Consider the following 21,493-nt stretch of genomic DNA (forward strand, 5'->3'; position numbering starts at 1 on the left):
CTCAAAATGAGGCTCAAAACCCTCCAAGAATAGGGGTAAGGTAGATCTGACTCCTCAGATTTCATCTTATTTTCTGCCAGACAACATGGATTTCACAATTTGCTTCTTATAGGTTGCTCCCATAGCTGCCTCTTTCAAACTGCAGTTGTAGCATGTTCAGGAAACATAGATGTCTCTGAGAAAGCTGTGACTTTCATCATAACTTTGAGATCTCGGGCTACATGTCCTGACCCCATTCATTATTTTTTTCTGTGAAGGCCAGGATCTGACTCAAAATTTAGAAACTGTGCATTAGCTACTGTTACCATTTAATTCTGCAGGAAGTCCAATTTTTTTGGAGGCAGGTTACCAAAAAGTCACTTGTTTTGTGTAAATTTCAATGTTTTTCACTTTCGTAATTTTTCTTCAGTTAAAAATAATTTTACTTTCCATTCTTGAAAGAATAGTAGTAAGTAATTAGGTTCCATAGGAGTTGGCCATAGGTATTGGTCATTTTAGGAAAACTGCATGTACCCTCTCAATGAATGTTTCAGGACTATCAACACATGCATATCATGAGGAAATTGGTGGCTTATGCAAAATATAGTGCCCAAGCTCTGGAACAGTGTTTTCTTAGAGGTTTGGAGACCATGAGTGACAGAGAGGAAGGTCCCAGGAACAAGATATAGAACTCCAGAACATCTGCCTGGCAATTCAAAGGGTATCAAGATGGTGAGACATCTAAGCTTCAATGAGTTGGAGACAACTGGACGGTGGGGGTGGGGAGGTATTTGCTTAAATGTGTCAAGTTCCAGATATGTTAAGATTAGATATGTGTCTTCCGCTTTTACTTAAGACAAACACTGGTGTTGCACCTTGTCTCTGGTTGTCTAGTGGGAGTGAAGTGGCAGAACAGGAGAGTTGAGACCAGACCTCACTTTGGATGAGAAAGCCAGTGGGGACTGAATTCCTCCTGGTACTACAGGATTATGTTTCCAGTGGTAGACCCCGCAAGTAGAAAACAGTGGTTTTCCCCACCTCCCACAAGGCCCAAGAAAAGCAAAGGTGTCCATAATGAAAAAAATCTATACATATACCTGGAGTTTTTCCTTTTATTTACAAAGCAGTAAACCAAATCCCTGTGTGAACATATATATCCAATATGCTATAATATTGCATATGCCATTTCCTCCTCAAATATGACTTCAGATTTGGCTGCTTTTTCTTACTTAAGCCAAAAATTAGTTTCATCTATATGAACATATGATGGTAAGAAACCTATTTATTTCTTTAAAATGTTTTCCCCACCTGAAGAAACGGTAGAGAGTAAGGGGAAGGGAGAAATAGAGATGTAATAAAACCTATTCCACCTTCTTTATCCTCTTCCACAGCATATCTCAGAGGTTCAGTGCCTGAGCCAGTTCCTACAGGAAACTTGGGCTGTACTGGAAATGTCTCCACTTAGCCCTATAAGTAAGGATGGCACCCTTCAGGGTGCTTCAGAGGAAACAATGAATTTACCCAAATGTCCTGAAGGAAACTGAAGTTACCCAAAGAGCTGAACTTTAAAATAAGGAGTAGCTGAGGTTTAGGTATGTTCTGTCTTGAACTCACGAGAGCTTCTAGCACTGTGTAATGTCTGTACACTGGCCTTAGCTACAGATAAGAAAGCCCAGGTGGGAGTCACGGCAGCCACGAGTGGGCTGAATGGCTTTTTCTGACTCACTGGGGTCCCAGGAATAGCCAGAGGTGAAAAGATCTGCCTCTTCCACTACGTATTTGCACAAACCATGGTATCTGTTTTCTGAGCCAAATTTCCAAAGAATCCTCTGAAAACTACAGATGCCCCTCTTGTGGACTGTTTTAAAATAAATTTATCTGTATGTATTTGAACAATAGCCGTAGATGTGCCTCTTCTCTACAGATTTTTCTCTCTCACACACATACACATGTAAACACACACATATACACGCAGAGTCTGTGTGGTGGGCCAGTCATACCAAAAATAAATACTCTCACTTCTCTAAATTATTTATAGAACTAATCTTATTTTTGAAATATGTTAATAAATAATCTAAATGGGGGAGAGAGTTGAAGTGTTTTTTCTTTTTTTACTTATGTTGATGGATAGCCACAAAGCATAATCATTTTATTTACAAAAAAACAAAACCCCCAAACCTAAAAAACCCCCCAAAATCAAACATCCTCTGTAAATATAGTTTTTAAGTGATGAGTAAGGTACTGTACCATCGGCCCCTGTTTGGTTATGTCTATCATGTTAGTCACTCAGCAGTAGCCATTCCATGAATTCCTCATGGGTAGTGCAACAGTTAAAAAGTGTATAAAACATTATACATATAAAGACTCTCACATCCTTTGGATGTTTGCAGTTCATAACTTTGTGGTTACCTTTCTGCAACATAAATTAAAAAAAATTACACACACACACACACACACACACTCACACAGACCCATATGTAGAAACTCATCAATCCTGTCACACACCATCCAGAGGAGTACATGGGACTAAATTCCATGATGCACGAAGGAGGTGGTCCCATCCTCAGGGCAGCCCATCATCTTCAAGGCTTAATGCCACTCGCTGGGGAGACAGATCAAAGGAATCATTATTAGATCCATAAGAGCTACTATTTATTTAGTGTCAACAAAGTACCAGACATATTATTAATTTATGGGTATTAGCTCATATAATCTTCACACTATTCCCAAAGACAAGATTTATATTTATTTTACAGATGAGAAAACTGAGAATCAATGAGTTTAAGTAATGTTTGTCCTGGATCACATAGCAAGTGGCTGAACTAAAATTTGATTCCAGGTCTTTGTGAATCCAGAGCTGTAGCTTTTTTCATCACTCTTTTCTCTCTTTGTAAAGGAGGGATGCAGAGATGTAAACTTTCTCAGTCCTGCCTTACAGGATTTTAGGTTTGGTCAACTTGTGTGAGTTAGCTTTGTCAAATGCTACCTGTCTCCAGCATTCTAATCACAATTGGTTAGGTAATATGCTGCACCCCTCCCAACTGATTAAACAGAATTGAAAGGCAATGCAGGTCAGTTAAATTCAATCCCTCTTTCTCTCCCCCCTACTTTCCAGTTATTAGATGCTAGACTCCACCTCTGCCACAAGTGGCTGACCACTAGATGGTGAGCCCACTAACCCCAGAGGCAGTATATTCCAGTGTGAACAGTGAATTTAAATTCTTTCCTATATTGATGTGGAATCTGTTTTATTACATATATCTTCTGATGTTCCCTAATTCTGTCTCTTAACTCAAAGAGAATTCTACACAGGACAACCTGTGAAATTTATAGATGGTGTCTGAATTCCCTCACTCCATTCTGAGTGTTTTCTTCTCCAGGATACACATCTAGCTTTTCCCAACTGGTCCTGATGTAATCTTGTTTGCTGCTCTTCTATTTCCTGGATACTCTCTTTTGGACAGACCCTTATTTCAGTATCTTTCTCATAGCTATGTGAATTTGGGCTAGGTACTTCACTACGCTGAGCCTTAGTTTCATCATCTGTCAAATGGGAATAATAATAGGATCTACCTCATAGGATTGTTGGAGAATGAAATAACACATGTGAAGTGTTTAATACTTGTATAGTACCTAACACATGGGGTCCAGAGTATTCTAGATCAACCTGACAAGCATAAAATGATGAAAAGTAACTCTACTGCCTTTCAAGTCCAGCCACCCTCTCACTCTCCACAAGATAGATGTCTAGGCCAAAGGTAGGCCGTAGTAGTGATGGTAGAGCTACCTGAGAAAGTGACAGAGAAGAGAACAGGTTATTGAGAATACAGATTTCTAGACCTTCAAAGATATTTACCCATGATAAAATGGAAGGAGCATGGGCTTTTGTATACATACAGATTGGAGTTTGAATCCTGGTTCTGCCACTTCGTGGATATGACTTTAGGCAAGTTATTCAATTTCTATGAGTCTCAGTTTCCTCATCTGCAAAACAGGGCTAACGATAAGGTTATTGTGAAGATCAGATGAGAAAATGTATATAAAACACTCAAGAGTGTCTGACACATAGTAGGTGCTCACTAAATGTTGATTTCCTCACTCTACTATATTTCTCTGCAACTGGCAGGACCTTATTACTTGGGCCTTATGCTCATCAGGAGTAACTCCTCCACCCCCCCCAGGGGCCGGCCCGTGGCTCACTCGGGAGAGTGCGGTGCTGAGAACACCAAGGCCAAGGGTTCGGATCCCATATAGGGATGGCCGGTTAGCTCACCGGGTGAGCATGGTGCTGACAACACCAAGTCAAGGGTTAAGATCCCCTTACCGGTCACCTTTTTTTTTAAAAAAAAAAAAAAAAAAAGGAGTAACTCCCCCTGAAGCATTTCCTTCTCTGGAAGCAATGCCACTTTACACATGTGCAGTGCTTTCGAATTCATAGTGTTCTTACATGTGCTATCTCGCTTGAACTTTATAAACTCAGGAGGCAGATAGAATGAGGGTTATTATTATCACTTTACAAATAAAAGTGAGCAGAGAGAAGGGACTAAGGTCACAGGGCTGTGGAATGGTGGAACTGGGAATCGTCTTCTCACTCCAAGCTCAATGCTGCTTCCATTGTGCCCCTCTGATCTTTAATAATTGGTTAAGAGACTGTGTGCGTGGACTGACCGAGGTTAAGGATCCTCAAGGCCATCTGCTAACCCTCTCATTTGCTCAGCCTCATTTCCCATATGTCCCCTTCATGAATAATTTGCTTCAGCAGCAATTCTGTCTGTCCTGCCCCACACTTGATCACTTTCTTCCACATGCCATATCCTTGGTCTGTGACTAACCCATGTTTCCTCTTTACCCCAATACCCAGCTCACAGTTTGCAGCCTTCCAAAACCAGATAGCCTTCTAGGATTGGCTGCACCTGCCAGGGGTCATGCCCTCACTCACCAGCCCCTCAGACTTAGAGTGGCACTACCCTACCTTGCACTTGACGACAGGCAGCTCAGAAAGAGGGTTCTTCGGGAGTTGGTGCAGCTGTGACCTTGGTTCCCCCGGCAAGACAAAAAGCTCCTTGAGGGCAGGGGCTGGGTCTTCCAGTTCTCTGGTCTCCCCAAGACAGGGCTCTGCCCACAGTGGGCGATCAAAGCTGCTGATTGCCTGACAGGGGGATGGACTGGATGACCTCTGAGGTCATACTCAGCCCCCTGACTCTGCTATACAACAATGATACCTGCTGCAGCCACTCCATGGTCCTTGCTCCCCCAACAAGCCATGCTCTGTTGTGCCTCTGAGCCTTTGCACATGCTTCTGTCTGAAATGACATTTCCCTCCTCTACCTGGAAAACTGCTGTTAATCTTCTAAGGACACAGTTCATTTGTCACCTTCTTTGTGAGGCATTCCTTGGTTGATTCCCCAGACAGAATTAATATCTCCCTTGTTGATGTTTCTACAGCATTTGTTTAACAAATATTTGTTGGGAGCCACCTATGCTGTGCTAGGCAATAGGAAAACAGATTAATCAGACAATTCTGCTCTCAAGAATCTCACAGTCTAGTGAGAAGACCTCTAAGTAAATGACAACTGGATTATACGAGGGTATTTCCAAAAGTTCATGGAAAGATTTGTATTATCTTTTAATTCTATTTTTCCACGAACTTTTTTAGTGAGACACGTGTTTTGATGCACAGAGGCCTGAGGCCCAGGGGACTGTGGGAGAACAAAGAAAGCCAGGGAAAGCTTCCTAGAAGAAGGGACTCCTGAGCTTCCACCATGGCACTTAGTACACAGTTGTACAACTGCATGTTACTATCTCTAACTCCCCCACCAGCTCCTTGGAAGCAAGTGCATTCCTTATTTACTTTTGAACACTTGATATCTAATGTGGTGCTTGGCACATAACTGGCACACAGTGTTTGTTGAAATGAATACATTTTAATTAATTAAATATCCACAGTTAACCTTCCAGAGCAAAGATTCTGAAAACTCAGCAGAAAGAAAGACATTTGGCTTCTTCACTGCCAGGAAGAGCTCTAGGGGAAAGGTGGTCCTGATACCCTTCTACCCCGATCACCTGCCCTAGCATTTCTGTGTCCCCCAGGGCCTAGAACAGTGCCTAGTACATGGAAGATAAATGTTTGAGGAAGGAAGGAAAGGAAGGGAAGGGAAGGAAGAAGGATGGAAAGGTTGGAATTCTCTCAGTAAAGAATACTTACTGCAGGATACACATGGCCAATCTGAGCAGTCCTCCCTATATGGAGTTCATCTTCATCCTCTTCTTCTGTTGTTTTCCTGTACACTGGGTTGTCAAAATTCATGCTCTTGGTGTTCTTCCTCTTCCAGTTTCTCCAGATCAGGTAGCCACTCATGCACAGCAGGGCAATTACCGCTGGAGGAAGGGACACATTACACTGGATCTCCAGCAGGCTCTAACCCCAGATATCAGTGTATATCTTGCCACCTCTCCAACTTTACTGCCCCTTGCTCCTCAGGCTCTGTTTCTGCATGTTCTTTTTCTGCTGCTTGGAAGTCCTTCTCCCATCTCGTTTCCTTCACTGACTACTAATCCTTTGAGATCCAGCTCAAATGTGAAGTCTTCCCCAAGGGCTCTAGGCAAAGTTGGCTGCTCCCTCATGTGTGCTCCCAGGCCACAGTATCTTACTTTATATATCTGTACTCCATCTACACCAAACCCTTTGAGGGCAGAGACTGTGTCATTTATCTCTCTATGCCCAGAGCCTAGCACTAAGTCGGTGCTCAGTAACATGTACTGAATGAATGAGTGAATTTCTTCATAACACCTTTGTCCTAATGCTGCTGCTTCCCTGGATTTCTGTAAGAAAACCATTCTCTCCTAAAATTGGAGGGTAGAGGGTGGGATGGGGTAGGGTGTTTCTTTCTAAAGCTGGGGCTCCACCAGAAGAGGAGCATTTGTAGAAGGAGACACAGCAGGGCAACACAGGCTCTGAGTTAGAATAAATGAATATATTAACGAGTAAAGGAGGAAGCTCTTTCAACAGAGCTCAGCGAAAATGGGGCAAGCAGCTTCATAAGGTAGTCAGCAATCACTGAGCATTCAAGTGGAGGCTGGATGATCCCTTATCTGGGATGTTCTAGAGGGGGTTTCTGTTTTAGTAAGATTACAATAATCAATATTCATTAAAGACAAGACAAAGCAAGGATGCCTGTTACCACTGCTACTATTTATTGTCCTAGAGATCTAGCTATGCAGTGAGACTAGATAAAAAAATTGAAGGGTATAAATATGGGAAAGGAAGAAACGAGATTGCTGTTATTATCAGCTATTTGTATGTTTAGAAAATCTTTAAAAAGCAGGTGAAAGACTATTAGAAATAATTTTAGTTCATCAAGAATCCACATAAAAAATCAATAGCTTTCTTTTTAATCAGCAATAACAAATTAGAAAATGTAATGGAATTAAAACACGTTATTAATAGCTCAACAAAAAACTATAAAATACCTGAGAATAACCTAATAAGAAGCATGCAAATCCTATGTGATCTATAAAGTTCTAGAGAAGGACATAAAAGAAGACTGAAATAAATAGATATGTCATGTTCCTGGATGGGAAGCTTCAATATGGTAAAAATGTAAATGCTCCCCACATAAATTTATACATCCAAAGCAATTTCAACAAAAACCATCATAATTATTATAGAATTGACAAGATTATTCTAAAGTTCACCTGGAAGAGAAACTGAATAAAAATAGCTGAGAACATGTTGTGAGCATAACATCACCAAGTTGGACTGCTAGTATATAAAAATAGACAGATAATTGGTGGTGGAGAATAAACAGCCTAGAAGCAGATCAAAGTATGCATGGGCATGTAGTTTATAATAAAGATGACAATACAAGTCAGAAGGAGAGGATGGACTATTCAATAACAGTGTGGGGGAAACTAGACGGGTATGTAGTAAAAAAAATAGTTAAATCTCTACCTCGTACCGTACTCTAAGATAAATTTCAAATGGATTAATATCTAAATACTAAAACAAATTTATAGTAGAAGAAAATATAGAGAGATATTTTAATAATTTAGAACGAGGAAGGCCTTCCTAAGCAAGACACAAAATCCAGAAATCATAAAGCAAAAGATTGGTAGAACTACTACTTAAAATTTTTAAATTTATGCATGGCAAAAGATACCATAAACAAATTTTAAAATCAAGTATCAGACTGGGAGAAAATATTTGTAACATATATTATAAAGGTTCACTATTCATTATGTATAAATATTTATAAGCTTAAGAATAAGACAACCAATAGAAAAACAAGAAAAGACTGAATAAGCAATCCATAAAGGATGACATGTAAATAAATGGGCAATAAGCTTATGAAAAGAAACTCTATCTCACAAGGCAATATTAGGACGATAACATTCATCTTTCACCCCTCAGATTAGCAGAAATTAAAACTATTGATTATTTCGGGGTGGGTTGTATCAGTGAAACAGAACATACATGCCTCTTTCTAAGGAGCATAGGATGGAAGGAAAGGGATCAATTTGTCTTTCACTCACATCATTCAAAATAAGCCTGGAATAATAGTCTGATCATCATCATTTCTTCTTAAGCCTTAAGGCCAATTCAAATCTCCAGATGCACCACCCTTGCTCTGGAATTAACTTCTCCTTCCGCTATTCCTCTACAGGAATGTCGTGCTACTATTATATCTCTGTATCTAACTATATCACATTTCTATTATAGCACATTATAATGTGTATTATCATCTACTTTGTATGATTTATTTATGATTAAGTCTGATTAAAGACTGAAACTCTTAAAGTCCTTATCTTTTTCTTCCCTGGATCCTTGGCACTGGGAGTGTCTCAAAAAGGGGAAAAATTTTTATAACCATTCACTAACTCACCACCATATTGAGGATTCCCAGGATAAAAGGACAAAGCTCCTGTTCTTGAGATATTTGTGGGCAAGTAAGGGAGATAAGCCTATGAATGGACAACCAAAATTCAAAGCTAATGCCAAGAGGGAGAGACAGGGTGTACAGAATACTATGAGAATATCAGAGTGGGAGAAAATGAATCAGCCCCTATGGTTCTCTGTGAGGTCTTAGCCAGATGTTATATTCTGGCCATACCAAACTCCTTCGAGTTCCAAACCCACACCCACTCCACCCCTCCATGCCATTTCCCATTCCTGGCTTTGCTCATGCTGTCTTCACTGCTTAGATTGCTCTTGATCCTTCCTCACTTGGCTGACTCAGCTCAAACATCATTTCCACTAGGAAACATTCCCTGCCCTCTTCCCCTCTCTCCCAGTCTAAGTGCTTCATTGGCATTTTCACTGAACTTAGTGCATACAGCTTAATCTAGGACTTACCATGTCATAATGAATGTACCTGTGTTATGTGTGTCTCTCCAACAAGACAGTAAACTTTTGTAGGACAGGACCATGTCTTGTCTTTAACTACCTTCTTTCCCCTTATCACAGAGTTTGGCACATAGCAGCTGCTTGATAAATGTTTATTGAAAACCAAACAGAAAGAAAGCAAGACAGCATGTCCTATTAAAGGAATGGCAAGCAGCTCTACTCATTAATTCAATGAATATGAGGCTACTTCAAAAAGTTCACGGAAAAACAATTATAATATAAATCTTTCCATGAACTTTTTGAAGTACCCTTGTATTTGATTTCCTACCACGTGCCAGACATTGCTAGGAGCTGGGGAGAGTTCAGCAAAAGAGATATCAGACCTGTCCCCAGGAAGCATACAGTTGTGCCTCACATGGCTGGAGTGCAGCATGAATGAGGTGGGGATGTACCTTGTACCTGGACAGTTGGCTGGGGCTAGTTCCTGAATGGCTTTGTGTGCCAGGCTAGGAAACCAAATTAAATCAGGACTGGGAGGCAAGCAGAAAGGATGCCAGGGCAGAACAAGTCAATGGGGCCAGTCAGTGTGCCAAGGTCTCTATCCTATCCTGGACAGGGTCTCTCTTCTCTCCTCAGTGACTTGGGGCCACACTCACCTATGGGCACGATAATCCCAATAACAGCAGCAGTGACTGTTGAACCCATCTTGCCACCTTCATTCCCATCTGCAAAACAAACATTTGCAGAATGATGCTCCATCATGGTGAGTCCAAACCCTTACTGGCCTCAAGCAGTAAGAATTAACTTCCCAACTGTTTCTCACCTCCATTCCAAATGATGATCCTGGCTACAGCTTAATAATCCAGTATTTCTAAATCCTATCAAAACTACTGCGAAGCAAGCAGGACAGAGATTATCTCCATTTCCCAGAGGGAGAAACTGAGTCTTATTGAGGGTTTTGGGGGCTCACAGATAAGTGACAGAGCTGGGACTTGAACCCAGGACTCATGACGCAAGCCCCATCCTCTTCCCAGAGCATCATGGTGATAGGAAACGAGGGCCTACACATGTCTGGGTGAACACTTAGGTCTTCATGTTGCTGACTTACTGGGTCAATTGCCTTTTTTCAGCTAGTATCTGTTGCTTTGTCTCTGTTGTCTTGGTGGTCTGTCCATCTGCATTATCAATTTATTTTTCATAAGTAATTAAAATGGGACATAGTGTAATATATAGGAGGTCATACTTCTTAGGTTCAAATCCTTGCTCTACTACTCACTACTTGTGTGACCTTGGGTGAGTTATTATATATCATAGATATAACGGCTGGCCAGTTAGCTCAGTTGGTTAGAGCACAGTGTTGATATTATAGATATAACATGTTATGTTTCTTTATCTTTAAAATGGGGATAATGATATTACCTACCTCCCAGGGATATGGTAAGGATTAAATGAGAAAATTCATATGAAATGCTTAGCACAGCACCTGCTTGGCACAGCCTTGCCTAATTCAAAGAGGGCAGAAAGTGTTAGGAGTTGTTGTGAGGCCTAAATCAAAAAAGGTATGTAAGGGGCCGGCCTGTGGCTCACTCGGGAGAGTGTGGTGCTGATAACACCAAGGCCACGGGTTCGGATCCCATATAGGGATGGCAGGTTTGCCCACTGGGTGAGCGTGGTGCTGACAACACCATGTCAAGGGTTAAGATCCCCTTACTGGTCATCTTTAAAAAAAAAAAAAAAAAAAAAGGTATGTAAAAGCACATTCTAAACTGAAAAGTGCTTGGAAAATGTACTGTATTTTTTAAAAAGTATGCTGTACTATCTTTCTCACTCTTACAACCATCTTCATTATGATATTTGCATGGCCCTTATAAGTTTAAAAAGCATCTTTCCCTTGGATCCTCATGACAGCCCTCTGAGGCAGGAAGAGGGTCTCTCATCTGCATTTACTCCACGTGAGGAGATGACTGCCCTCTGGTAATGACCCAAATCCCATCCTCTCAGTGTGTCTGTTTCTCCAAGTAACTCCAAGGGAACCTAACTATTAAGGGGAGAAAAGAGCTGCACTGCTTACAAAGCTAACTGGAAATGCTGCTGTCCTCTTGTTCCAGGGACAGAACAAACACTGGACAGCAATATTAAAACCTAGAGCATGATGAAGCCAGTAGGGAGAGGCTGGTTAGAGGCTCTGCCCCAGATGAGAGGAACTAAAATTCACATATGTCCTCTCCAAACTTCAGGGGGTGTGCTCAACTCTGAAAATCCCACTTCTGCCTGCGAAATGGGCCCAGTTAGAAAGGTGCTGCCAAGCTGCTTGGTTTCCGGGCCATTCATGCACAGAAAAAAATTTAAGAAATAGTTTATCCTTTTAAATGTACTCCTCCTGGCAGGTAACTCAGTTAATAAGGTATTTGCTGGTTAATGAAATAGAACATTTCTATCAGTGACAATTACTGCTCCCAAAATGATTTAGTAAGTGGTAAACTTAATTATTTTTATCCCAGGGATAGGAAAGAGGCACGAGAAGACCGTGCTTCCCAAGGCTGCCGGGAACTGAGATCAGAGCTTTCCAAACCTGAGGGGCACCCTCTCATACACGTCAGTAACTCATGAAACATAGACACACACACACCCAGGGTCAGCAGGGGCTGTGTGTGGGCACTTCTGTTTACACTGCCTCTTTTGTCTCTCGTGGCAATCTTTGAAGCAGGTAGGGGAAGGTTTATTATTATTTTCACTATGTAGGAGAGGAAAATGAGGCTCAGAGATAGGATACAGCTTCCCCCCAGACCCTCTGCAAGTTAGAGGCACTTAAGACTCCTAAATCACAGGCTGGCATTTTATCTCCCCTGCTTCCTCCTCAGGGTTATACATTTTTCAGCTCTGGTATGATCTTCTCTTCCTACATATCCCCCATTCTGGCTTCCCTAGGACCCCTCCCATGTCATTAAAGAATGCAGAACTCATTGCCTTACAGCGCTGGGAGTGGTTGCTGGTTGCAGGGCTTGGAGTAGACGGGCTGATGCTGGGAGCCCCAGGGACACTAACTGAGGTTGGGACTGCAGCTGCCAGGCTCGGTGTCTCTGCACTGTGGTTCTGGTAGGTGGGGCTGTGAACGGTGGTCCCAGGGGCTCTTGTGGTGGCAGCTACTGTCCTCGTCGTGGTAGAGGTTAACGTCGTAGTTGAGGTAGATTGAGGTGCTGGAGGGGAAATACTGTGGAAGTCACTTGGACACAGAATGTTGTTGCTTTAGTGACTAAGTTATTGCCTCCATGAGTTATACATAGGAACTCATCCTCTGGCTTAGCTCAAATGCCACTTCTGTGAACCCTTCTCTAATCCTCCAAATGGGCTTTGATTTTTCTTTAACTAGATTTCTTTAGCATTTCACTTTGATTGGATAAAGATGAGTCATTAAAACAGTGTTGTTGAATTAGGTGTGGGCAAGACCACTGTAAAAGACGGGGGGGAGGGAAATCATATAAATCTAGAAGGATTTTACACCTACATTGTTAACACCACTAAGTTTAAATTCTTACTCCACTTTAAATAATTAGACCGGGAAATCATAAATGATGCAGTAGACTTATGCTCAAACAAAAGGCCTTGGCCATACATTAAGATTGGAAAATGAATATAATTTATGTAATGGAAATACTCACTAGGCATTAGCTCCAATGATATTGCAAAAGGGCTTCTATGTAGTGTGTTAAGTTTTAGGTGAGAATAGGCAAGCATATAGTCATCTGCATACAAATAGCAACTGAAGCCATGGAGATCAAGGGTTCTTAACTTGAGGTTTTTGGGGGTTCCAGAAACTACCTGAAACTGAATTTAAAATGTTTTATGTATATGTAAATTTTGGGGGGCTAAGAGAAAGCCTTGCAAGGACCCTCAGGACATAAGCATTCAAGGAAAGTGAAAAAGAGGAGCCTCCAAACGAAACAAGTAGCCAGAGAAGATGGAGGAAAACCAGGAGCATATTGTTTCCCAGAAGCCAAGGGAAGATTTCAGCAGGGTGGGATCTGGCATTGCCAAGGCCACCCCTCCTGGAAGTTCTTCTTACCTCGATAGCATCTCTTCATGTCTGGGCCCAGCCACATTGTGTCAGGACAGGCACAGGTGTACCTGGGAGAGTGGCTGGAGATCTGAGGAGCAGGAAGGCACAGGTACTCACAGCCTCCATTGGGCTGGGCACTCAGATCACAGGCATCTGCAGCTAAGGGCAGAGAGACAGGGCACATACAGGATATGCCAGGTCTTACTGCCTCCTGAGGATGAGGCCCCTCCCACTTGGCTTGCTCAGAAAGCTGTCCCATGGGGCTGGCCGGTTAGCTTAGTTCGAGCACAGTACTAACACCAAACACCAAGGTCAAAGGTTGGGATCCCCATGCCAACCAGCCACCAAAAAAAAAAAAACCCAAAAAACCTTCCCCACTACTTTTATTGGACACCTTACAGTACTGTACCTGGTGTTTTATCCCCACACTCATTTAATCCTTACAACAATTCTGAGAGGTGGGTGTTACGTCCCAGATTGACAGACAAAGACACCTAGGCTCAAAGAGAACAAATTTGTTAAAGCTATACCTCTAGGAATTTTGGACACAGAATTTAAATTGAGGTCTGTTGGGTTTTTCTTCAGCTCTTCTGTCTGTAGAACCAACTTCCTCTGCTCATTAAAACACTTATTCTATTTTATGGAGTAAGTGTTGTCTGATCCTAAAATAGCAATAAAGCCAGTTGAGATCTGTAAACTAAACTTGTTATAATTTTGTCTTTTGACAGTATTTTTAAAAGATTTACATGTGGATCAGTTTGAAGCATTTCAAGATGGCGGTGGCTGCAGCGGCTGGCGCGAAGTAGCTGAGGTGGAAAAGGCGGCCACTGGGCCTCAGGCAGCCGAGAAACTTGTGTACCTTCCTCTTGCCATCTCTTAAGGGAGGACCGCAGCTGCTGGCTGGTAGTGGGGGCTGACTGCCACTTTGCCCCCGGCAGGAGAGGCTGCCTCATTTACAAGCAACAGCTTTGAAGTGTGGAGCAGGAAAAGAACTGTTTCTTAGCTGCAAAAGCGAGTCTCGAAACAGGGAACACGGCGCCAGGGCTGCTGTGGATGCAGACAGGATCCCGGAGGCCGGGGCCGCGCTGAAGGCGGCCAGCTGCCCTATTCAGGATTCGAGGTTTCAGGCCGGCATTAAAGAAGATTCCTGGGAGCACCCGAGCCGCGCCGTGACTGAACAGCCCGAGGCGGCAGCGGCCGAGAACGGGGAAGGCGACAAACCAGAGGCAGAGAGTGAGCACCCAACCTCGCACAGCCCTGTGAGTGATCCCTGGCCCAGCCCTGTTCGGGGGGCTGACGCCCACCCGGCTCCCACCTGCATCACCGGTTCACTCACCGCCCCGGGGCTGCCTCCATTTTCCCAGGTGCTGGCAGCTTCGCCCGGCTCGGCCGTCACTGAGCCTTCCCACTTGCTTGGCCCGGCGTGGGGCTTTCCGGAGCCTGCGGGCCGGCCTCCCCTCCCACTCCCTCCGCGGTTCTCTGGCGGGGCTGGTGGCGTGGGGCGTCCCCGGCCAGTGTCGGGAGGGCAAGGAAGCACGGGCGGGGCCGACTGTCACTCCACCACACTCCGGCCCCCGGTAAACTTCCTGATACTGGGAGGCAGATACCATCTCTGTGGCCACCAGTTCGGAAAACAGCCTAACCAATTTCTGGTTGGGAATAGTGTGGTAGGAGAGTTCCCAGGTCTGCTTGAACCTGCCGGAGAGCTGGCTGCAGGCGGGTGCTAGATTCGGTCTATGCCGGGGGGATACAAAGGTGAACAAGTTCTGAGAAAGATCTACACAGTGCTACAAAGGCACCCAGAGTGACCAGTCGTCTGTGCCTACCAGAAACCTGGTAGACTTCCTGGGTGAGGCGGTGCCGAGCAGGGTCTTGAAGGCGCAGCTGATAGACGAGGGTTGCAGAAGACACACCCCAGCCCAGCACAGTGCGCACAGAGTGGGGAGACGTGCGGCCAGGGAGGCGGAGACTCGACAGAAACCACACACCCTGTGGGGTCGCCACTTTACGATCCAACAGCCTGGGCCAGAGCACACAGAACAGGGAGAAGTCCTGCACAGGAAGTGAAAGCTCAACAGAGATCACACACCCTGTGGTACGTGATCCACCAGCCCAGCAGAGTCCAAGCTGACCAGAAAGGTGGCTCCCCGGAGAAGCCCAAGACCCGAGGCAACCACACACAAGACACTAGAGGCCAACTGAGCAATCACGGAGGGAGCCATACGAAATTGGCAACCACAGCAAATCCTAGTTAGTCATTAGTCTCAAACTGGTGGACTGTGAAACCCCCTGCCACAATGAATAAACACCAAAAAAAAGATACCAGAAATACAAAAAATCAAGAAAGTACACCACCAAAAGTTAATAAATCTCAAACTCTAGATCCTATAGAACAAGAAGCCTTTGAAATGACTGACAAGGAATTTCGAGTGATATTTCTAAGGAAACTGAATGAGATACAAGAAAACTCAGCTAGACATCATTATGAAATGAGGAAAAGTATACAGGATCTGAAAGAGGAAATGTACAAGGAAATCAATGTCCTGAAAAAAAATGTAGCAGAACTTGCTAAACTGAAGAAGTTATTCAGCGAAAAAAAAAACACAACGAAGAGTTTAACCAGCAGGCTTGTCGAAGTTGAAGAGAGAACCTCTGAACTTGAAGATGGGCTGTTTGAAATAACACAAGCAGACAAAAAGAAAGAAAAAAGAATCAAGGACATTGAAGAAAATCTGAGAGAGATATCAGACAACCTTAAGCGCTCAAATATCCGAGTCATGGGTATTCCAGAAGGGGAGGAAAATGGAGATTCCATTGAAAACATATTCAACAAAATAGTGGCAGAAAACTTCCCAGGTATAGGAAAAATCACAGATCTTCAGATCCAGGAAGCTCAACGATCTCCAAACGTATTCAACCCAAAAAGGCCTTCTCCAAGACATGTCATAGTCAAATTGGCAAAACTCAGAGACAAAGAGAGAATCTTAAAAGCTGCAAGAGAGAAGCGTCAAATCACCTATAAGGGAGCCCCAATCAGGCTAACATCAGACTTTTCATCACAAACCCTAAAAGCTAGAAAGGAATGGGATGATATTTTCAAAATACTAAAAGACAAAGATTGCCAACCAAGAATACTCTACCCTGCAAGGCTATCCTTCCGAAGTGAAGGGCAAATAGTATATTTCTCAGACAAACAAAAACTGCGGGAGTTCACTACCACACGACCACCCTTACAAGAAATCCTCAAGAGAGTACTGGGTTTGGCTCCTGAAAAATAACTACCACTGCCATAAAAACCCAAGAAAAATCAATACCCACTAGTATAATAAAAATGGCATTCATGAAGAGAAAACAAGCAAACAAAAACGCTATCTACAACCTAAGGAACCAACAAACACAGAAACCAAACAGTAAATCAGAAAGCAAGGAACAAAAGACACCTAAGACAACCAAACAACCAATAAAATGCTAGGAATAAATCAACACCTTTCAATAACAACTCAATGTAAAAGGCTCAAATTCCCCAATCAAAAGACACAGACTGGCTGACTGGATCAAAAAGGAGGACCCAACTATATGCTGCCTACAAGAGACCCACCTCACCCGTAGAGATTCACATAGACTAAGAGTGAAAGGATGGAAAAAGATTTACCATGCAAACAGAAAAGAAAAACGAGCTGGAGTAGCTATTCTTATATCTGACAAAATAGACTTTAAACTAAAAACCATAAAAAGAGACAATGAGGGACACTACTTAATGATAAAAGGACTGATCCATCAAGAAGACATAACAATCATAAATATGTACGCACCCAATGTTGGAGCAGCCAGATTTATAAAACAAACTCTATTAGACCTAAAGAAGGAAATAGATACTAATACCATAATAGCAGGGGACCTGAACACCCCACTGTCAATATTAGACAGATCATCTAGGCAAAGAATCAGTAGAGAAACACAAGATCTAAACAATACTCTAGACCAATTGGAATTGGCAGATACCTACAGAACATTCTACCCAACAACCTCAGAATATTCATTCTTCTCATCAGCACATGGATCATTCTCCAGGATAGATCACATATTAGGTCACAAATCAAGTCTCAATAAATTCAAAAAAATTGGAATTATCCCATGTATCTTCTCAGACCACAATGGATTAAAACTAGAAATCAATAACAAACGAAACTCTGGAAACTATACAAACACATAGAAATTAAACAGCATTCTACTTAATGACATATGGGTCCAAGAAGAAATCAAGCAGGAAATCAAAAACTTTATTGAAACTAATGAAAATAATGATACATCATACCAAAACCTGTGGGATACTGCAAAAGCAGTATTGAGGGGGAAATTTATTGCATTAAACGCTCACTTCAGAAGAATGGAAAGATGGCAAGTGAACAACCTAACACTTCACCTTAAAGAACTAGAAAAACAAGAACAATCCAAACCTAAAGTTAGCAGACGGAAAGAAATCATTAAGATCAGAGCAAAACTGAATGAAATTGAAAACCAAAAAACAATTCAAAAGATCAAGGAATCTAAAAGTTGGTTTTTTGAAAAGATAAATAAAATTGACAAACCATTAGCATGGCTAACAAAAAAAAGAAGAGAGAAGACTCAAATAACAAAAATTAGAAATGAAAAAGGCGATATTACAACTGATTCATCTGAAATACAAGGAATCATTCGAGACTACTATAAACAACTATACGCCAACAAATTTGAAAATCTGGAGGAAATGGATAAATTTCTGGACACACACAAGCTCCCAAAACTGAACCATGAAGACGTAGAAAATTTGAACAGACCAATAACAATAAAGGAGATTGAAGCTGTTATCAGAAGGCTCCCAACAAAGAAAAGCCCAGGACCAGATGGATTCACAGCAGAATTTTACCAAACATTCAAAGAGGAATTGACACCGATTCTTTACAAACTATTCCAAAAGATTGAAACGGATGCAAATCTCCCAAACTCACTCTATGAAGCAAACATCATCCTGATACCAAAACCAGGTAAAGATATAACCAAAAAAGAAAACTACAGGCTGATATCCTTGATGAATATAGATGCAAAAATCCTCACTAAAATACTAGCAAACAGAATACAGCAACACATACGTAAAATTATTCATCACGATCAAGTGGGATTCATCCCAGGGATGCAAGGTTGGTTCAACATACGCAAATCAATAAACGTGGTACACCATATTAATAAACTCAAACACAAGGACCATATGATCATCTCTATAGATGCTGAAAAAGCATTTGATAAAGTTCAGCACTCATACATGACAAAGACCCTCTATAAGTTAGGTATAGAGGGAAAGTATCTCAACATAATTAAAGCCATATATGCCAAACCCACTGCCAATATCATCCTGAATGGGCAAAAGCTGAAAGCTTTTCCTTTAAGAACAGGAATGAGACAAGGATGCCCATTCTCACCACTCCTATTCACCATATTGTTGGAAGTATTAGCCAGAGCAATCAGAGAAGAGAAGGAAATAAAGGGCATCCAGATTGGAAAAGATGAAGTCAGACTGTCCCTGTTTGCAGATGACATGATCCTATATATCGAACAGCCTAAAACCTCTACAAAAAAACTGTTGGAATTGATAAATGATTTCAGCACAGTAGCAGGATACAAAATCAACACACAAAAATCAGTAGCATTTCTTTTCTCCAATTGATTTCTGCAGAACGAGAAATCAAGAAAGCCTGCCCATTTACAATAGCCACCAAAAAAATAAAATACTTAGGAATTGAGTTAACCAAGGAGGTGAAAAATCTCTATAATGAGAACTACAAACCACTGCTGAGAGAAATTAGAGAGGATACAAGAAGATGGAAAGATATCCCATGCTCTTGGATTGGAAGAATCAACATAGTGAAAATGTCCATACTACCCAAAGTGATATACAAATTCAATGCAATCCCCATCAAAATTCCAAAGACATTTTTCTCAGAAATGGAAAAAACTATCCAGACATTTATATGGAACAATAAAAGACCACACATAGCCAAAGCAATGCTGAGCAAAAAAAATAAAGCTGGAGGCATAACACTACCTGACTTTAAGCTATACTACAAAGCTATAATAACCAAAACAGCATGGTACTGGCATAAAAACAGACACACTGACCAATGGAATAGAATAGAGAATCCAGAAATCAACCCACACACTTACTGCCATCTGATCTTTGAATATGACCCCCAAAGCACGGGCAACCAAAGGAAAAATAAACAAATGGGATTATATCAAACTAAAAAGCTTCTGCACAGCAAAAGAAACAATTAACAGAGTTAAAAGACAACCAACAGAGTGGGAGAAAATATTTGCAAAATATACATCTGACAAAGGATTAATATCCAGAATATATAAGGAACTCAAACAACTTTACAAGAAGAAAACAAGCAACCCAATTAAAAAATGGACAAAAGAGCTAAGTAGGCATTTCTCTAAGGAAGATATACAAATGGCCAACAGACATATGAAATAATGCTCAACATCACTCAGTATCCGGGAAATGCAAATCAAAACCACATTGAGATACCATCTAACCCCAGTTAGGATGGCTAAAATCCAAAAGACCCTGAACAATAAATGCTGGCGAGGTTGCGGAGAAAAAGGAACTCTCATACATTGTTGGTGGGACTGCAAAATGGTGCAGCCTCTATGGAAAATGGTATGGAGGTTCCTCAAACAATTGCAGATAGATCTACCATACGACCCAGCTATCCCACTGCTGGGAATATACCCAGAGGAATGGAAATCATCAAGTCGAAGGTATACCTGTTCCCCAATGTTCATCGCAGCACTCTTTACAATAGCCAAGAGTTGGAACCAGCCCAAATGTCCATCATCAGATGCGTGGATACGGAAAATGTGGTACATCTACACAATGGAATACTACTCAGCTATAAAAACGAATGAAATACTGCCATTTGCAACAACATGGATGGACCTTGAGAGAATTATATTAAGTGAAACAAGTCAGGCACAGAAAGAGAAATACCACATGTTCTCACTTATTGGTGGGAGCTAAAAATTAATATATAAATTTACACACACACACACACACACACACACACACAAAAAAAAACCGGGGGGGGGGGGAGAAGATATAACAACCACAATTACTTGAAGTTGATACTACAAGCAAACAGAAAGGACATTGTTGGGGGGGAGGGGGGAGGGAGAAGGGAGGGAGGTTTTGGTGATGGGGAGCAATAATCAGCCACAATGTATATCGACAAAATAAAATTAAAAAAAAAAAAAAAAAAAGATTTACATGTGTATGCACATTGGAAAAAAGTCTAAAGAGTCTAAAAGTTCATACACAGACTAAAAAGTTGGTGGTAGTTACCTCTAGGTAGAGGACTGTAAGAAATTTTTATTTTCTTCTTTTTACTTAGCTGTATTTTCTAATTCTTCTATAATAAGTAAATGTCTTTCTTGTATAATGTTTTTATAAAATTTAAAATTCAAGTAAAATTATATTCTGTAAATGCTGGCTTATTAAACAGAATTACACCATGTAAAAAAAAATAAATAAAAATAAATAAATAAATAAATAAATAAATAAATTGAGGTCTGTTGGACTCCAAAGGCCATGTTTTGTTTTGTTTTGTTTTTCTCCTATGCCACATACCATGTCTCTCTGTTGTTTAAATTTCTAGATCTAGAATCAGGCACCAATCTTATCTCCTTACCCTCTCTTGCTTTCCTCCTGACAGCGAACATCTCAGTTACAGTCAGAATTAGTACATCCTAGTGATGGAGGAGGGACAACCTAGTAGTGGGATTCCTGGAATCTATTCCCAACGAAGAAGCTGACTTACCATATGAACCTTAAACTACTGCAAAATGGGCACGAATAGCAAATGAGAAGCAATGTGTCATGGTGGAAGGAACTTTGGAATCAGACCTGAGTTTAGGTTTTAGTTCTGCCACCTGCTAATGTTATTTTACCTCTCTGGGCTTCAGTTTCCTCAACTGTTAAATGAGAAGAGTGATACCCATACTTTTTAGGATTGGCAAAAATAGGACATTGATATATTAATTTATACCCATCCTTAATTCACAATGACTTGAGGAAAAAT

General features: G+C 41.5%; 1 protein-coding gene across 1 annotated transcript in view; it reads right to left on the reverse strand.

The window, feature by feature from the left end:
• Window positions 1-2,442: 2,442 nt before the first annotated feature.
• The window catches only part of LRP8 (LDL receptor related protein 8), an 85,208-nt gene continuing 66,157 nt past the window's right edge, over window positions 2,443-21,493 (reverse strand). The window contains exons 15-20 of the mRNA XM_063105099.1: window positions 13,386-13,538; window positions 12,295-12,519; window positions 9,979-10,047; window positions 6,185-6,357; window positions 4,952-5,128; window positions 2,443-2,581 (exon numbers count right to left, since the gene is read on the reverse strand). Of these exons, the coding sequence (XP_062961169.1) occupies window positions 2,543-2,581; window positions 4,952-5,128; window positions 6,185-6,357; window positions 9,979-10,047; window positions 12,295-12,519; window positions 13,386-13,538 (836 nt within the window). The 3' untranslated portion in view covers window positions 2,443-2,542. The remainder of the gene's footprint in view (window positions 2,582-4,951; window positions 5,129-6,184; window positions 6,358-9,978; window positions 10,048-12,294; window positions 12,520-13,385; window positions 13,539-21,493) is intronic.

Source organism: Cynocephalus volans, chromosome 8 (assembly GCF_027409185.1).
Source record: "Cynocephalus volans isolate mCynVol1 chromosome 8, mCynVol1.pri, whole genome shotgun sequence".
Classification (NCBI taxonomy): domain Eukaryota; kingdom Metazoa; phylum Chordata; class Mammalia; order Dermoptera; family Cynocephalidae; genus Cynocephalus; species Cynocephalus volans.